This window comes from Triturus cristatus, chromosome 12 (assembly GCF_964204655.1).
Source record: "Triturus cristatus chromosome 12, aTriCri1.1, whole genome shotgun sequence".
Taxonomy (NCBI): Eukaryota; Metazoa; Chordata; class Amphibia; order Caudata; family Salamandridae; genus Triturus; species Triturus cristatus.
Window position 1 is genome coordinate 72,520,279 of NC_140595.1, and position 19,332 is coordinate 72,539,610.

A 19,332-nucleotide genomic window follows, 5' to 3' on the forward strand; every position below is an offset into this window, starting at 1 on the left:
CAACTTCTAAACACTACCAGTACATTTTCACAGCGTAATGGATTAAAAATCAACCTAAAGAAAACAAAAACTATGGCTGTGAATTATAAGAAGGCCAGGAAAAACTGCTGGTACTTGGACGGACATAAACTGGACCATGTAGTATGCTACAAATACCTGGGAGTCCTAGTAGACAGCAGAGGCTCGTCCAAACCGCAATTAGAGACGTTACAACGAAAAGGCACCATGAGTTGTCTCGCGATGACCCCCTTGAAGAAAATATTGCCAGACTACATGCTTGACCCGCTTCTACAGGTATTGAGAGCTCGCCTTCAACCGACGCTAACATACGGGAGCGAATCAACTCTCGGAAAAGATGCTCTTACCCTCGACAGAGTGATCAGCAAAACTTACAGATCCATCTTTCGGCTACCCAATTATGTATCACCTGCGCAAATCCGTTTGGAGTTCGGGGTTCAAAAACAGACAGTGGAAAGAAGGGGCAGCTTCATAAAATGCTGGCATAAGATTAGAAATGCAGAGCAAGGCACTTTAAACGCCCACCTTTGGATTGAGCTGCAGCGACGAGAACGATCATACGCAAGGAAATATCTGATGGAATCGTTAGAAGTACTCGAACTGTCTGACCTCTGGAACACCCCAGTAGACCACAAAAGTTTTAAAAAACTAGTAACAAAGGTTACAAAAATAACATCGCTACTAGAGGACAAGGAAACTCTAGCAAAAAGGGCACACGGATGGACAGTCCTAAACGACTATAAAACATTAAAGCCTCAAGCGTATATGGACAACGGATTCAAACAGAAGACCAAAGAGAAATTTTTAAAACTGCGACTCGGTATATTACCAATTCTCCCTCACCTGGCACCATGGAAAAGGAATCAGGAAGACAAAACTTGCCGTCTCTGCAGTACAGGACCTGAAGATCTAACCCACATAATATGTATCTGCCCAATCTTAACGGACAAAAGGAGATCCTTATTACGCGCAATATGGAAACAAAAGGGTATTAGAACCTGTAGACACGCAGTCAAAGTATGTTTCAATCCCAAACCCAATTAAACTGCAGATTCACAAAATACTTTGACGTAGTGGCGGAGAGAATTAAGGAGACACAAAACGAGGAACCTGAGAAACAGACAGACAGTGCCTCTGAGCATAAACTTATGGGCCACAGCTCTAACGAACAATAACAAAAAAAAAAAAATTTAAACTATTAACATGAATTTTATAATTTTAACTCCTGGCAATTAATTTTTACTTTTGACATGCATCTTTTTTTATGTATCTTAAATTGTAAGTTTTAATTAACTGTGCAATAAAAATTATCTTATCTTAATTATCTTAAGGGTGTGCTTAGGAAGGGATATGACAAGGAATTCTGTTTTGGCAGTGTTGAGCAGGAGGTGGTTCTCAGTTAGTCAGTTTTGGGTAATCGTCAAGGAGGAATTGAGTGAGATGAGGTCTTCAGAGGAATTGATTTTCAGGTAGAGTTGCGTGTCATCCGTAAACATATGAAAAAGAACGTCCTTGGATTTTCGAGCATTCGCTTGTGGTTCCTGGAAAATATTAAAGAGTATGGGAGAAAGTGCAGATCCTTGCGGGACCCCCATGGAAACTGTAGACGGTTGGGATAGGGTTTGATTCACCTTCACTCTTTGGGATCTATTGTGAAGGAAGGAAGAGAACCATTACAATACCAGACCTAAAAGGTCCATCCTGTGTTCCAGACAGCTTAGAGGTTATCGTGATTAACCATGTCGAATGCAGAGGAAAGATCAGGGAGGATGAGTCGGCAGGATTCATTATGGTCTAACATTTTTAGGATGTCATCCATGATGTGAAGGAGTGCCGATTCGGTACTGTGACCGCTCCTAAAACCAGATTGGTGTTGATTCAAGAGGTTGAAAGACTCAATGTGCGAACAGAGTTTTGATTGAACACATTTTTCAAGGAGCTTAGCCAGAGTAGGGATATTGGAGATGGGACGGAGGTTGTTGAGGTCAGATCGGTCCGCATCAGGTTTTTTGAGAATGGGTGAAACCTGAGCTGCTTTTAGACATTTGGGTATCTTGCCTTGAGATAATGAGGCGTCGACAATCTTTGTCCAAAGGGGGATGAGGGCAAACTTGATTTCTTTGAAGACAGATGGTGGCAATGCATCGCTGAAGTGATTAGAAGGGTTAATGCTAAGAAGAGTTTTGTAAATGTCATTTTCACTGAGGCGAGAAAAGGAGCCCCAAGTGGCCTTGTTCTTGGCGCTAATACTTAGAGGCTTTAGACTCTGAGAGGGTGCAGGATGAGCCGCACTCTCAGATGATGTAAGTAAGGCCCTTTTAGATTCAAGGTCAAGACTGATGAGTTTAGTTTTCTCCATAAAAAAGATAGCCAGATCGCTGCATGAAAGTGAATTGTCTGCTGATTCGCGGTGGTTGGGTGCTTTCGCTGATTGCTGTTTGACAATTTCAGAAAGCTTTTTGGGGCGATTTGAGGATTGACTAAGTTGGGCCCTGAAGTAATCAGCCTTAGTCTTGATTTTTTTATTGTAGGAGCTCCTAACCGATCTAAGGACTTTTAGATGATACACGAATGGTTTTGATTTCCATAGACGTTCAGCTGCCCTTAGGTTCTGGCATTCAGAGTTTAGGTTGTCGTTGAACCAGGGTTTGGAGATTTTGGAGGAGGCATTTTTTTGCTGTAGAAGTGCTATTGAATCAATGATACCGGAGATAGTGGAGTTATAGAAGTCAGTGAGATCATGTACATCAGTCATGTCATCTTGGGAAGACAAGGCATTTTTACATTCGATAGCTAGACAGTCTGTGTTAATATTCCTGAGGCCCCTTTTCCATTGTTTAATTTTCTTTGGTTGGACCCTTTTCCTTATCACCTCCCTGTTGATTGAGAAGAAGATGCTGTAATGGTCGGACCAATCACAAGGGGTAATGTCCTCCAGTGTGATGGTATTGCCTTTTGAGATAATTAGGTCCAGAATTTGACCTTTGTTGTGAGTTGTCCGGTCACAGAATTGGGTATGGTCCAGATCAGATATGAATGCGTTAAGGCAGATCACCGCTTGGTCAGTAGGTTTAGACCAGTGAAGGTTGAAGTCACCTAAGTAGATTTGCGATACTGAGGGGTCATCATTGGAAGAAATAATTTCCATACGTTGTTCGATGAAGAGGAAGTTATCGCCGGGAGGGTGGTAGAAAGTATGGAGTTTGCAAACAGGGAGGTGATTACTAGAGATGTTGAGGCAAAGGTATTCAACTAAGGATGAAGTGGAGGTCTCAATGTGGGAGACAGATAATGTGTTCCGGTGTATACACACTAGTCCACCTCCCTGTTTTGTGGAGCTGTCTAAACTAGGAGGTCTAAGATGGGGGTGGAGGAGGGATTTGGCCATGTTTCCGTGAGGATAATGATATCTAGGTCATTGTTTTGGATGAGATCAAAAACATCTGAGGCATGTTGGTTTGCTGATCTACAATTGAGTAGTGCGCATTTTAGACGCAAAGGCGTGTGTGATGTACGAGTCTGAGTGATGTTCACTTGCTTGAGGTTGTCGCTATTTACGACTCTGTGGTTGTTAGAGGGTTCCCTGTGTGGGTTGGTGAGAATGGTTTGAATTTGGACCATAGGGACCTTATCAGGTTCTAGAGTGATCGAGTAAGAGAGGAGTAAATCCTCAATATCATTGGTCGCAAGTTCGACCATCATTCTTCTAGGACAGGAGGGGGCATTACGGAGGGGTAAGGTTTTAGAGATAGGGTGCAAGGAGTGCTGTTCCAGGCCAGGGGGTGCACTGGTGGGGACTGTGGTCAGCTCTCCAAGGTAACTAAGAGAATTGAGCAAGGGCAGATGGTCAAGTGAGAGGGCTAACAGCTTGTGAGTGCATTGGTTCACTTGAAGAGATAACTTGTCCAGACGCGCCACCAGTTCTGAATGTTGGATCAAGGAAAGGAACTGAGGGGAGGGATCCTGTGGTGAGGAGAGACCTCGAGTGATATCTGGATGAAGTAAGATGGGAATGTGAAGGTCCGAGGGAAGGGATGCGTCCTTAAAAACATGCAGGAACCCTGCTTGATTGGAAGGAGTGGCAGGGGAGGTAAGGTTGGTAGATGGCAAGTAGTGTGGTGTAATGTTGGTGCTCATAGGGAGCTTGAGTGTGTTAGGATGAGAAGGTATCGTTGATGGGGGTCTTGTGCGCTCCATCAGTAGAGAAGGCTTAGGATGAAAGAGCATCAGCAGAGGGGAGAGGGGGTATGTCTTGAGAGGGTATCCCGCGGGGGAAACGGCTAGAATCTGGCTTGCTGACGGCAAAATGGGAGGAACATTAAGCCCGTCACCCGGCTGAGATGAAGGTCGATTGGTGTGCGGGACTACTATAGGGGATTGAATCTCCCCGAAAACATCTATGGGGTTGGAGGCATTATGCAATCTAGATGTATTCCATGAAGCGTAGGGAGAGGAGCTGGAAAAGTCAATTGAAATAGGAGGGTGTGTAGAGGAATCAGAGGATTTAGCAGTTACGGCTTTCTTGAGGGTAGGGAAGATATAGTCCATCTTGGCTAGATTGGACTTAGAGGCTTGTATGAGAATGGTACCATTATTGTAGAGAGTGATGGTGGCATTAACTTTGAGGAAAAGTGAGGGTGAAGTTATTAATTTGATACCATGTGGGGTTTTCCTGGAGTCCTTTATTCGAAGCATGGAGAAGATGACCTTCCGCCAGCATGCGCGTTTTCTGGTGTAGAAAATGAGGGTAGTACGAAAAGCATCAACTCACCTGAAAGACCACATGGACAGCTTGTCTCAGATTGGTTAATTATAACACTGTTTAACATGATCGACACTGGCATACCCAAAAATTAAAAAAATCGGTAATCTGCCAAGAGTAAAACCAGGCTACTTTAACTTGAAGTATCAAAAGCCCACAAAATGTTGCTCTAAGTTAAATAGTGAGAATTAGAGTTTGAAGAAGTCACACAATTCATAATGCTTTCAGGAACAAAGGCTCAGAATAACTACACACACCAACGCCTTAATGGTCTCCAAGCAGAAAACTCAGATGGAGCAAAACACTAAAAGTCTACCCAGCAAACAGGGCGGCGCCCAACATCAAAATCAACATTTGTCCTGGACAGTCTTAAACCCTGACCTGACATACCAATCCAGCTAACTCCTTCCCAAGAAACTACTCAAGAACAGCCGGTTCAAACATACCTTTGGACCCAAATAAAACAAACCACCAGACTGCAATCACAAAGGTGGTGCAGTACACCCATTTGTCTCACAGTTTTCTTAAATTCTGAAATCAGGTAAGACGTTTTAAACTGCTGGAACTAAAAGTATTTGACAAACTCCTCGTTTTTAGAGAACATATTATAACCCTTAGTGACAACATTTTTTTAAATATACTTACATGGAAAATAAACATTTTGAAGTTCTGTGCTGGTTGCCAAACTTAGGAGTGTTGCCATCTTTACAAAATATTTAATAATAACATCCTAATGCATATCTTAAAAGCAAAACTGCTCAATAATCAATGACCTTTAAGAATCTCCTTTAGTTGATATCTACAACGTGAAGCAGACTGATTACTGTAAAACTTTAAACCTTTGTTTCTGATTTCTCAAGTCTTATCAAGGGTTTCAAAGAGTGTTGATTAATAATGTTTTCAAGTTCCAAGCAATACATTGCACAACACTTCATCAAAATGCCTATTTACTTAGCCATAAACACCACACCACCAACCATTAATCAAACTAGATAGCCAGTTTGCAAAAACATGTTTTTTCAGAGTGCACACTACAATTCTTTTAGCATTAGAATTTTTTATATGTAGACTATAGCTGAAACCAGTAGGAAATAAGCACGAGTCTACAAACTATGGGGAAATCTCTATACTGGGTGCCAGCAGTAGGATGTTTAATAAACTCCTTCTGCCTCCCATCCGTGGCTGGTTAGAGGACACAATGACTGATGCCCTGACAGGCTTTAGCTACAGGAGTAGGGTTGCAGGCCAATTGTAGGAAAGTAGGATCTGCTTTTATGGTTACCCCCACTTTTTGCCTGGCGCTAAGCTGTTTTTGACTAGTCTGACTGGGATCCTACAAATCAGGACCCCAGTCTCTCTGCTTTCTCCCTTAAATTGTTATGTTCAGTACTTAAGTACATCCCAGATTGGATACTGAGGTACCCTTGTAAGTCCCTAGTATATGGTACTAAGGTACCCAGGGCATAGGGACCTCAGAGGTCCCCCATGGGCTGAAGCATGTATTATGCCACCCATGTGAGACCATTCAAACTGCACCTACAGGCCTGCAATTGCAGCCTGGGTAAGATGGTGCTAGCACCACTTCCGAAAGATTTAGGTTTCTGTATAGTGCACAGGTACAGACGATGCAGCAGACTGAAAGGGGGATGAAGTCGAGCCCAAACGAAGTCCAGAGAGCCCAGAAGTTGAAGTGGTGTCTGAATTGAATTGTGTCCCACGACGAATCTAGGGACCCACCCACAGGTAAACCCTTAAGTACCCTAGGGAAATGGTTGGGACGATTCAAGGTTCCCTCCCAGGGGAGGGAGTGGACAGTGCGGGGGATACTCCCATGTCGTGTCCAGTTTCGTGCCAGAACAGGAGCCAACGGCTCCCAGAACTGGTTTGAACTGGACTACGCAAGGAAGCACCAAATGTGCCCCTCATGCTGACTGAGTGGCGCTAGCAAGCACACCCACCTGGCCCCAATACACTAAATCCTGTCTGGGCATTAAAGACACCTGAAGAAATCTCCCTTGAAGTGGAGGAGTCGCTTCCCTGCATCTGCAGGCACTGAAACTAAGCTGAACGGTCTGCTGATCCTGAACTCCTACAGACTCCGAAAGGTTCAACAACACAGGTGGTGGCTCTCCACATCTCTCGGGGCCTGTCCTGCCCTCTCACCAAGTTTGAGGCCAGTATCCCTCGTGGGAGTCGCAGGAACCAAACCCCTGTGCATGGTGTTCACTTGCTGTTGCAAAGGCTTGTTGGCTTCGTTCCACAAAGAACTTCGGGCTCCAAGTAGCCCCAAACTTGGCATCTCCAGTGACCAGAATCTTCGTCCACACCACATTGCTTGTATTGTGGCCTGCATCTTTTGGTGAGCTGCTTGAGGTCCTCTTGCGACTCCAGTGCCTCCGGCCTGTAGGACCATTTGAGGGTCACCTTTGTTTCTTTTGGGCTCCCCTGATTGCTCGGGCCTTCCCTGACTTCCCTGCTTGTGGTGAGCCCCCTGGACCTTGCTGGTCCCGATATTGCACTTTCTTAAACTTCCATGTGCGTTGCAGTTGCCAAGGCTTGTTGGTGCTTCCGATAGACACCGATCCCTCAACTCGCAATATCCAACGTGGGACAGCTCATGCAAGGCTCGTGATCTTCCTCAGCATAGCCTGGTCCTCACAGCTGCAGATTCAAGGTCACCGTCGACTCTCCTGCAACACCTGACATAGGTGGGCATTCGTCTTCCAGGTCTCCTGGCAACTCCTGAGTGACATAGACTCTGTCCCCTCTGCTCGCATGTACCTCTCAACTAGAATCCACCTTTGGATTCCACTAGACACTTTTTCCTTCTCCAGCAGCGTCACTTTCCTGAAGTCCTCCATTGGGTTCAAGGGCGGTTTCTAACCCAACTTCACACCTATGCACCCAGCTCCCCCGGGATTGGTACCTCTGGTACCATGGTATCCACCGGTGAGGTGGCTCTCCAACCTTCTGTCTTCCACAGGGTTTCTTCAGGGTCCACTGGGAAGGGTCCTTTTCCTTTAAAATTGCAACCGCGATTTACACGTGGATCTGTACGGAGAACGCGGTTGTGTTCCCAGACTGCACACAATCTCCGTGGGGTTCGTAGTCACTCACCTTAGGTGTTTCCTTGGGGGCCCGGCACTTCTATGTCCTCTGGACATTGTCTTGACATGAGTCGTGATTCTTATACCAATTTCTTAATATAGGGTTTGGTCCCCCCCTGGGGTTAACTGTGTATTCTGTGCTATTTACGTGATTTCTATGCAAAGTATTGTGTGCACTCTGCATATCTCCAGTTAGGATATATTTAAACGTGTTCGTATTATTTAATAAATACATATTTTTATAAATACCTTGTGTGGTTCTTTTTCATTTAATCTATACCTATAAGATTGCATTCTGGGAAAACAAGCTGCTTTACATTCCTTCTGGACTAAGCCTGAAGGCTGCTCTCTACAGCTACCCCTTAGAGAGCTTTCTATGGTTGTCTAAGACCTCCTAAATCACCATAAGGGTTGTCTGGAGTGGTGCAGGGGGTCCACTTACATAAGTGTACATCATATACCAGGCCAGCCTCTCACACCAATGCTTTAGAATTTATTTGGCTTCACTGAAATATGTGGTACTTAGACCTCTCGCTTGTTAGTGGCTTTGTTGTCAGGGTCTGCCATCTGTTAATGCTGTGCAATGCTCTGGTAGTGTTTTGTAGCTGTCAGCATTTCAACATCTTCTTACATGTCCTTGCTATTACTCTTAAGATGGTGCCACCTAGAGTTGGGCTCACTGAAATACTGCTGGCGGAATCAGTTTATGTTTGTTGAATTCTGATTAACGTCTTGCTGTTAAGAATCAAGCTTTTATCAGTTTCTAGGTCACCTGTGGAATTTCCCACTCTCTCATTCTCCTCAAGATTCATCTTGTAGCCCCAATGCTGTTCCTCTTCATCCTCAGACATCAATTCATTCTTCAGAGTGTCACATCCTGGAACACAAAGTATACATTATCTCACACTTTTCATTGGTTAAAAAACGTATATGCTTTCATTAGAAATTATTTCAACCATTTCCACTGTTTCACCTCCATGCGATTCTGTAATCAGGAACACTTTAGCAACAATATTTCATTTACGTTATATGATCAACAAACCTGTTAATCACAACAGCTAGTGAAATAGGCAAGTGGGTTACTTTGTCTGCTGGCAGAAAATCTATGTAATCTAGAACAGTGGTTCCCAAACGTTTGACTTCTGGGGACCCCCACTTAATCATTACTGGAACCCGGGGACCCCAACTGAAACATTATTCGAATCCAGGGATCCCCAACGAGTCATTACTGGAAGTCGGGGACCCCGGCCTAAGCAATGTTGATGATTTGAACCACAAAACAATACACAAAAATACAAAAAAGCATTCATCAAACAAATACACAAATAACACATTTTATTTAATTAGAAAACATAAATAAAGAAGAAATCAAAATGTAGTTTTAATAGAATGGTTGGAGCTTTTCTAAATTCAATTGAGGCCGCTCATCATCCGTACTATATTCAGTTTGATGCACTTGCACTGCCCCCACGAATCAATCTGAGGATACTAACTTAGTTTTTAGCCTCCAGTTTCAAATTCCTTCACATTTACAGTATGTTTTAAAATGTTCAATTGTACATTTAGCCTCTTTATATATCTACAGTTTATTGATCTGTTAATATTATTAGATTTTCAAAGTAGTCGCAGACCCCCTGAGGAGGCTTTGGGGACCCCAGTTTGGGAACCACTGATCTAGAAGGTACGTAATTCACTTTCTGTTGGTTGAGTCAACCGATCAGTCTTCCACAGTTAATTGATAAACAGTAATATGTGTATATAAAAATTATTAGAGCCAGGTTCAATTTGACCTATTTTTCATACACGGTTCGCTACCACAATATATCAAGATGCTGCCAATTACAGCTGTAGCCATGACATAAATCAATGCAACTGAATGCATTGACCCAATGAATGAAACAGAGATTCAGTCTGCTGGGATTTGAACCTGTTATTTGCAGACTGTATTCTCATCTCAGTAGCAAACACTGAGCTACCCTTCTAGGGGCCAGTTACAATGATACATAAGATTGAGTTCCCTGAGCCCCAGCACTCTGCCTCTCACACCCTCTGCTGTGATTGAGTTTTTCACTACTACATTATCAAGGTCATGTTTGAAGCCTCGCTTTAACTTACCCCCTTCACAAAGGACCCCATTACAAGTTGCTCGGAATTAACGATTCCAGGTGTATCTCCAACCTTGAAACTGGGTACTATGATTTAAAGCGCCTTGAATGGAAATAAAATATGGACCTGAGAATACCAGCTTACTCAGAATCGGCTGGAGTGGTATCCCCTGGGGACACAACTTCCGTTGACTCGTAACGACCGCCCATGGAGGTTATTCCTGGAATTAACTCCTTTTAAGTCTGGAAAGGTTTCTTACTTGGTAACCTTAATAATAGCTCTAACCTTTAAACCTGGCTCTCTTCAATTTGCATGTATTGTCATCAGTAATGTACCTTGTGCACACCATCGCTCCGCTCTCTCTAAACGAGCATGAGGGGTCCGTGAATCATCAGAAGCCTGCCGGAGCTACTTTTTAATAATGTAGTTACAAATTGTTTCGTTGGCCTCTCTGATATTGCATCCTGAAATGAGGCTGAGCAATCTTTCTAGACAATTAAGATCTGAGTGGTATTGGCTTCGGGTTTGAGAACTGCTTAGCAATCGTATTCTGGACGGCGTTGGGGCAAGCCCTCAATACGCTGATGCCATATAAGGACTGATGGTTCAACATTAGCAATAACTGGATCTCATTGGCACAGGAGTGAGACTTCACGCTGAGGCACAATTAGCGTCTTAAATAATTGTTTTAGACATTACCTGTAAGTCTTCAAGTTTTACTTGTGCTGACCCAAAATGACAATATCTTACATGTGGTCACACAACATTGTTATTACACATATCTTTGCAAACTGAAGTACCTCAAAGTACTAAAGTTCTCAATGAATTCTGGTCTTGAATCGCAGCAAGTAGAAACCAAGAAACATCTCGCTTCCGCATGTTCAAGGCTATGGGGTACCTATGCCTCTGTTTGCTTATAATATCAGATTTCAAGGTTATATTTTGAGCTACTTGTGTCTCCATACTCATGTTTGGCAGTGTTACGCCAGTATTTCTTATTTATTAGAGCCAAAGCTTTGGGCTAATGGTATTCCTATTCTTTTGTTTCTCCCATCTGATCAATAAGGCAGGTATTTATGTTAACAGTCTCTCCCAACTGTTACCACAGACGTATAAGCTTTGAGTTTCTCCTACCTGTCAATTGCTTAGTTTTTAGTCCTTGACTTATTTCTGAATTTTAAGAGCTAGCCCCTGCCTAAGAGAGGCTTCTCCCTTTGTTAGACTGGAAGAATCCTCTACAACACAATGCATCTGAACACCCAAGATATTAATGCGGATACTGTTCCAGGCAACAACACTTTGCGTTATAAATGTGATATAAAAATCTCCTTTCTTACCTATGGAGTTATCCTGTCTCTCCGTTTCTTGAAAGTCCGTACTGGACATGCCGGTAAGCGGGTCTTCAGATTCCGTTTTCACAGTTACCATCCCTAATCCCAAAATACAAAAGTCCAGGGTATTTAATTCAGGTTATACGCTCAAAGTAAATATGGGTATTTAGACTTATTAGATATCAATGCAGCACAATTGTCAGCGGCTCTTTCACAACTTACACTTTAACCAATCCAAGAAGTACTATAGAGCTCATTGGAATCAATATTAATCGATAACAATCATAATCGTTATTTCTCAGCGTTATGCTTTGTGCCAATCAGTACTTTATAAGATAAAAGATACTTTAACAATGGATAAATATATTGTGACTTAAAATATGAACCACAAAAAACAGAAGGACCTAGCACCATCAAGAATAGATCATAAACTCAACCCCAAACATTTTTACAGTTCGCTTATACTAAGTGGTACAAACAGTTTTACACTGACCTCTAAGGCCAAGGGGACCTACTGGATATTTTTAGGGTCATCTCAAGTCATCTTGTGACTTGTTCACTTGGCCAAAGTTCAGAGAGTAACACGGGCTAGACCGGGAGGCAGATCTTTTTCTCTTTTGGGCCCTCAAGCCTGGAACAAATTGCCTGTTGTACTAAGTCAAGCGAACAATGAACAATCATTCAGAAAGCAACTTAAGACTTGGCTTTACACTCTTTATTGAGTTCTCTCCTTACCTTAGGACTCTCATTACCCATACAGCACCGGGACACTTCTTAGAGAAGATGCGTGCTTTAGAAATCCCTTCATTCATTCATTCTTGGCAGCATTCAGGTCCCCTGACAAAAATATCAAGTGTGTCTGTCTGACTGAATGCAGGGAGTATACAGGTGCTCAACTACAGTTTTTAAGCAGCCAACTCTGTATCCAAGGAGGTTATGGAGCTAAAAACAGCCTCACGCACTCATTAAGGGTATTGAGTTTCATCAGTGAGAAACCACTCCTACCACGTCCCCACTCCTGGGAAATATATCTTTCTGCACATTTTGCTACTGATATATTCCACCAAGACAGCCCCTTCACTATCGCGAATGCATTATCACCTCCTTTGAGGTGCTGGTAAAATATTAATGTTCTACACTCAGATTTCAGTATTAAAACATTTATCCATTTGATATGGATTCCGAATTTGGAAGCAACACCTACAAAACACCCTGTCGAGATACTAAAATGTTGTCCAGTCATAATCTCGTTTTAGATTTTTCCAACTGATAAAAACATATCGGCCTGTAATGTGGTCAAAAATAAATGAATTCAATTTTATGCTGTGTGCATATCTTCCTGTAACAAGCATACGCAAGCATACGTTGAATATTATCTATCGCTATGAGAAATATGTGATGGTCGGTGGCCTTCTTGTACACCAAGAAACGGGCAGGACTTAAAATCAGTTATTATAGAAACACCACAGAACAAGCCAATTCTTTTTTTTTAAAAAATATAAAGATGTGGAGTGGAGAGTTGCTTACAGAAAGCTGTGTTTAAGTCAGGGCTTTAAGTGGGCCGGGTTTCACCTGTGCTGAGCACCGGCAGTTTTTTTAAGGAGGCCTCGAAACGGGTCTCTATTGGGCTCTGTTTTGTCCCCTGGCACAGGTGGTCCGTTTTTTTACGGACTGCAGTGACAGCAGGCAACTCGATGTGCGTGTGCTCACACTGCTCACTTCTCACTAGTGGAGAAGTTACGGCATGACGTCATGCCAGGTGAGCGTTGTAGGGGAAGGGAAATCCTTTAAAGATAGTCATTTTCTTTCTGGATTTCCCTTCTCTTTTTGGAACTCAGGAGCAGCAACATTGTTGTGGTGTCACCAGGGCTTTAAGTGGAAGCTTTTTCAATATTATATACAAGCCACAGTTGCAGCTTATTTATCTTATGCAACTAACGACCATTGACAAAGCCAATAGTCCTGACTTGTTGTAGATATGATGTTACTTGTTGTATCATATATCTGTATGCAATGACAGAAACAGCAAAATACAAGTCACCAGGCACACTATGCAAAGCACAGATTTTTAGCTAACGTGTTTTAAAGCCACGCCCTAAATTACATTGGCCACGCCCCTTTCAGAGACCCCCTTCGTTTTTCCATCCCACTTAAAGCCCTGGTTTAAGTGCCTGGCTATCATTAACCACCCACATGAGCAACTGGGGCATAGCTACAGTCCCAATTTGAGTTGGAATTCGGCCTCATCTTAATACTAATGGCATTTAGCCCAAAGAGGCCACATTTTGGTGGCTTTAAACCTCCCTTTAATCTTCGCCAAAAGAACACGAAAAACACTATGATCAGGAGCAAGCGCTGTATATGACAAATTAATTTGGAGAATAAAATGACGGGGGGAATAAAATCCAGAAACTAGGCATTGCTGGAGGACAAGCTCAAGAATAACTTGGAATGATATCTGCTCAAAAAAGAAATCTGAAACAGCCTTGGTATCTATGTGACTGGAGATGTATTGCCTGTGGACTCTGGCTTTGAAACTGGTCTTTGTAGGAATGCATCTTATCTATAATTTACTTCATAAGAATGCTTAGGTTCAACTTTTTCACTCACCTGAAGAATTATCCATGACCTTCATATAGTCTTAGTTTGCTGGATATTTTTTCATGGTTTATCCTTTTGGTTTTCAGATCAGTTTGAACTTCAATATTTGGAGTAAGAAGAAACATGAAAAAGAAATGCCATTTTAATAAGAGTGATAAATAAACATAATGATTCTAATAATAATACTAATACTAATGGCTCAGCACTTTTCAAAAAGGCGAGGAATGAATCAGAGTAAATAACATAAATAACAGAAAATATGGAGGAATGTACATGAAAACAAGTTAAACACGGGATAGTGTAAAAGTGGCGGTGCATTAGGAACTGCGGACATATATTTGCCTCGTACAAGAGCAAGTCTTTAAGGAAAATGACTTGTCAGTCACCGATTACTTTAAGCACGCCTAGATATGGTCGATAATTGACCAAAATATTACAATAACTGAAGTCTGCAGTCAGCTTTCAAGCTGTTTGGTTTTTGCCAACTCATCAAACACAATCACTTTCCAGCAACTCCAGAACATCACAGCGATAAGCCGAAGCAGCTCAGTGTTCACTCGTGATTGGAGAACATTTTTGAGTCTCGACTTTTTTTTATCTTACAGAATTGGAAGTTCAAAAGTAGGCACACAAACCAAGTCTTACTTATAATGAATATATGTGATTTATGTCATTTTTTCTGAATCCAATATGGTGCAGTTCAGTGCATGGTCTAAGTCCAGTTGGAGAATTTGAAATTCAAGGGGAACTTTATATCCATGTACAACATAATTTATTTTCTGACATATTTTACAGAGATAACATGTATTATGATAGTGCTGGTAGTAAAATCTTGAACTGACCTCTCTCTGGCCACCATCCCATGCATCTACAAGACCAGAACGGGAGGAAAGTCCTTCTCCTCCCTCGCAGCCAAGGCCTGGAACGACCTCCCCCTCCACCTCCCGCAAGTCCCTGCACTGCTCCAGTCCAGGAAGGACCTCAAGACCTGGCTCTTTGGCTGACCCCAGCACTCAACAGAGCAGACCTCCCCTCCCCCCTAGTGCCTTGAGACCCTCGCGGATGAGTAGCTGCGCTTTACAAACCCCTGAATGATTGATTGATTGATTGAACTGATGGACTAATCCTTCTACCATTGGAAGAAATTCCTCTACTTGGCACACACTGATTATCAACCCAGGTGCATGGCAGACTATTGCCAGGAGCTGCTCTTCTGCTGGGTGAATGCCAGGAGCTGCTCTTCTGCTGGGTGACACTTAAAATATGGAGATATCAAAGTCACACTTCCAATATGGACATTTCACACATAAGCAGGCTGGTAACGTAGCAGCCACGCGCTTTATCCCATGATTTTGCTCAATAGATGCCTTGTGGACCCATGTCATTGGTGACACAGTCCGCAGATCCTGTTCTTTCTGACCGCAACACTGCCAAGCGCTAACTGCTGATACCAAAAGTACATGCTGAAGGTGAAACTACAAATTTCAAAAAGCAGTGTGCTCTTGTGCAGAAAAGTCTGAAGAATGTGTATATGCCAGACTAGAAACAATACCCTTTCAACCACGCACTCTGCAGGACACCCAGGAATCCACAGAAAATTGGAGCAATTGACAACCTCATCTAGGGTAGAAGGCACTATATGATTAAGGCTCCCCGTTTTCCTTTTTACTGATTTTTACAGATAAATACAGCCAGAAAACAAAGGGTCCCGTTGCGATGGCGGCCAGACTTTGGTAAGCGGGACCGACCTCCAGAGGTGTGGCGGTCACGCTGAGCCCATTAGGATGCGACCGCCACCATGGTGGTCGCATCCCGCATATTTAAAATTGTGGCGGGCGGTGCTGTAAGCAGCACCCGCCACAATGTTAAATATGCATGTTGTGCATTGGCATGCACAACGCGACAGGCACCGCGCGGTGCCTGCCACCTTGTGTATGCCAATGAAGGGGGGTACCATAGGCACCCCCCAAGTGCAGCCCCCACCCCCCTAGGGGCCAGTAACGGGCCTCATCAGGGTTATGGAAAGCAGTCCATAAATAACCAGAGGTTGAAGTGGACAGGGTCCACTGGGAACGACAATGTCGAAGGTTTTTCAATTTTATAAAAACAGGTCTAGTTTTTAATTTGGAAAAAAAAATCATAACTGGGCAGTTAACGTCTGGTTCTGGCTGAAAGGAAGCAGAGGGAGTTCAGCTGTAGCTTTAAGCCAAGAGACAGGCAGAGAGGGCAAGAAGAAACAAGCTTTCACACCCAGGCGCCTGCTCCTAGAAAGAAATGTAAATGCGAGCCATTGGTTTATCAGCCATTCTAAAGGATGCCTCGGAGCCAGTGTAGTTATTTTAATATAAGTGGCCTTTTGAGAGAGGAGTTGGCCTAAGGGCGAGGGCAGTCGACCTCAAATCTGGGGAACCGGGTTTGAGTCTCGGCAAGGACGCGCAACATCCTGTGATTCTCGGCAAATCACTAAATCTTTCTGTGCCTACAAAAAATATGAATGTGTTCTCATGTAACACAACTGGTTCTCGTGTAAAAATAAATAAATGAATGTTTCCTCATGTAAAGCAACTGGTTCTCGTGTAAATCGCTCTGTTACCTTTTGGGACAAAGACATCTTATTTTTGAGAGGTGATGTAAGCGAGTGCCTAGCTCACTTCTGGAGTGCATAGTTGCCATACAACGTGCAAATCGCCCCTCACCCCCTGCCATGTAGGTTGGTTCCCAGTAAACACACCAAGTCTGTAATTGGTCTTCACAGCGTAGTCTTTATTAATTTACGTTACCGCCACTTTAAACGTTGACTCACTGTCTGTCAACCCTTGACCAACTTTATTATTTAGTGCATAGCAAACACACGCATAGTTAAACAGAAGGCCTATACATTTTAGGCATGGGCTGTATATTTGTATTTACATTGCTGGATCTTCCAGAAGCACCTTGCCGCGGGTTGTGCCAGCAGGCCACAACCAAGATACCCTGCTCTCTCTTCTGAGCTGACCGCCAACCGGCCACCAGGGCAGCAGGTAGATTCACAAACTGCTTATAACAAGCGCCGGCTTCTCGAGTAGGGCCTGAGAGTCCAGGGCCACCAGCAGGTCAGCCCCCTCTCCCCCCATCCCGGAGCGCCCAATTGACTGCACGCCCTGTTCTGGGGCTAAGCAACCGCCGCCAAACGGAGTCCCTGTCATTACTGTTGCCCAGGACCCCGCCTAACCAAACACTATTCCTAGGGATGGGTGGGTGGGTGACTTTCGCGACGCTCCGATCTGCTACACCCGAGGCTTGAGGACACCCCTTCCTATCCTGAGAATTTAAATCCCCCGGCAGTCCGGGGTCTTCCGCGCCCCCCGAGTGACGCGCTTACGGGGATCCCTGCACCGCCCTCTTTCAAGTTACTTGACCCGGAAGAGCCCCTGACCTGGCTCCTGCCCGTGATGCCACTAAAGGCACCACGCCACCTAGGTGGGGTGGTGTTCGTCATTCTTCTATCTTATTAGAAAAATGCAAGTTTGCATTAGGTGCAGTCTAATTGTGTATAACAAACCTATATATTTAGAAAAGCACTTGTTTTATCCTGAACACTAAAACTTTTTGCCCATTTTGCAGCAGCCTACCTTATGCTGAATTTAATTAATTTGCATATTAATTATGCTAGTATTTAATTAACTTGTACATTAACTGTACTTTCAGCAGCAGCCTTAGACATCGTAGCACTACATTTTCATAGTAACGAAGAATTCAGTTCGGCGACTGGTTACACCCGCAGACACCTGTAGTGATCATATATGACGTATGCCGGTCAGACGTCACTTCGCGTAAGTAGTAGTGGTTGATTAAATTCACCCAACCGTGCCCCCAAAACAAACTTGTACAGAAAGTCAATATCATACCTATAAACTTTCAGGAAACGTCCCAGCCATACACACACTGAATACACGACGTGAAAAACATGCCACAACAGTTTCAGAAACAAGTGTGTGTTTTCCGAAAGGTGAGCTAAGAACAAAACGGGAGGAAGTGAAACAGTGTTGCTTATGCCATGTCTGCCCCTGATAGTCAGGTACCCGACCCCCTCACCGGTAGAAATGTCTGAGGACAGCACTTCCTGGAACTGGCAATGTGTCATAGACATAGAAAACATTCCAGAGGTACGAATCCTTTCGCTTCTTGGTATGTGCAGCCGCCGCGGCCATATTACAGTAGTTAGTGTTTCCACGGAACAACCAGCTATTGGGGATTCAGTGAAGATGTCTGGGACAAACCCACATATATTTGTAACTTGATTTACTTTCCGCAAGGTAGTAGAATATTATTTGTGTTTATTCGTTCTCTTTTTTTATGTATGTTGGTTACTTGATGAATACAGATTTCTATTTATTTTTTATTGCAAATGCACACAATTCTAAAACTGGTCAAATTCTAGACTCCGATAAAAATGTTTAAAAAAATATATAATTTCTAAATATGTATTAGGTCTTGTCTGCCTGACAGCGCTGTATGTTGCTAAAATATGTGTGCCTAATAAGAACGTACAGGGTCTTGGGGCCTGCCAATAGCTTACCATTGGTTGGTTTTCTTATTACTCATTTGCCTGCTTCTTATTGTCAATCTTGTGTTTTTCACTCTCATGAAGCAATGCCTCTTTACCATCGCTTATGATTGGCTGGTTTTGTGATTCCATTGCTTGCTTTTCTATAACAACATTTTTCTTTTGGTTTAACACTCCATGAGAGTGCATGTGTTTTTCCTCCTGCAGTCTCCCTTTTGTACTTCTCTCATACATGCAGACATTCTAGAACAGGAAAGTTGAAGATTTTTAAGAAAAAACAATTGGGGGAATTAATTTTTCCCATTGACTTTTATTGAAGCAGAGGTGATTTCAGGCAGTAGACAGCTAATATAAAGCCATTTGGCATTACAAATTGTGAGTCTCCCGCCTGAATCAGGTACCTTGGCATGTATGTTCTTTTCACCTCCACTCTGTGGTGTTCCCTGACACTCGTGTAATTCTTCCGACTCCCATCCATGTTGAGCTCCTCCTCGTATACTTTCCTTCTTGCTTTCTCACTGTTTGCTTCACTCACTCCATGTTGCTCTTTCGCCTGCTGCTTCTCCTGCTGAACCCACACACCTTGTTGCTTCACCCACACATGCCCTCGTCTCTCCCCGGTTGCTTCTCCTCCCCACTCCCATTCTTGAACCTATTGCCTATTCACCCATGTGCTTGTCTCCCTCCATTCCACGCTGCTCTCCCGCCATTGCTTCTGCAGATAATTAGATGCGCATTTGCTCACTTTTTTTCCCCGTTACCTATCCAACTCGGATTGGTAGCTAAAAGCGACCAAAAAAGTGTCAGCATGATTTTGTTGTCATGCATATGTGTACTGCGTGTGGATACAAAAGAACGCAG

The 19,332-nt window shown here is 43.3% G+C and overlaps 1 protein-coding gene across 4 annotated transcripts in view; it reads right to left on the minus strand.

The window, feature by feature from the left end:
• LOC146772549 (uncharacterized) overlaps window positions 1-18,049 on the minus strand; it is a 36,553-nt gene extending 18,504 nt beyond the window's left edge. Inside the window, exons 1-4 of one of the 4 annotated variants that reach the window (XM_085639603.1) lie at window positions 18,000-18,049; window positions 13,935-14,022; window positions 11,331-11,423; window positions 8,660-8,764 (exon numbers count right to left, since the gene is read on the minus strand). In XM_085639603.1, coding sequence (XP_085495729.1) covers window positions 8,660-8,764; window positions 11,331-11,423; window positions 13,935-13,959 — 223 coding nt within the window. In that variant the 5' untranslated portion in view covers window positions 13,960-14,022; window positions 18,000-18,049. Of the gene's footprint in view, window positions 1-8,659; window positions 8,765-11,330; window positions 11,424-13,934; window positions 14,023-14,767 lie in introns of all 4 variants that reach the window. The other 3 variants (XM_085639602.1, XM_085639604.1, XM_085639605.1) reach the window with 3 other exon arrangements.
• Window positions 18,050-19,332: the final 1,283 nt, after the last annotated feature.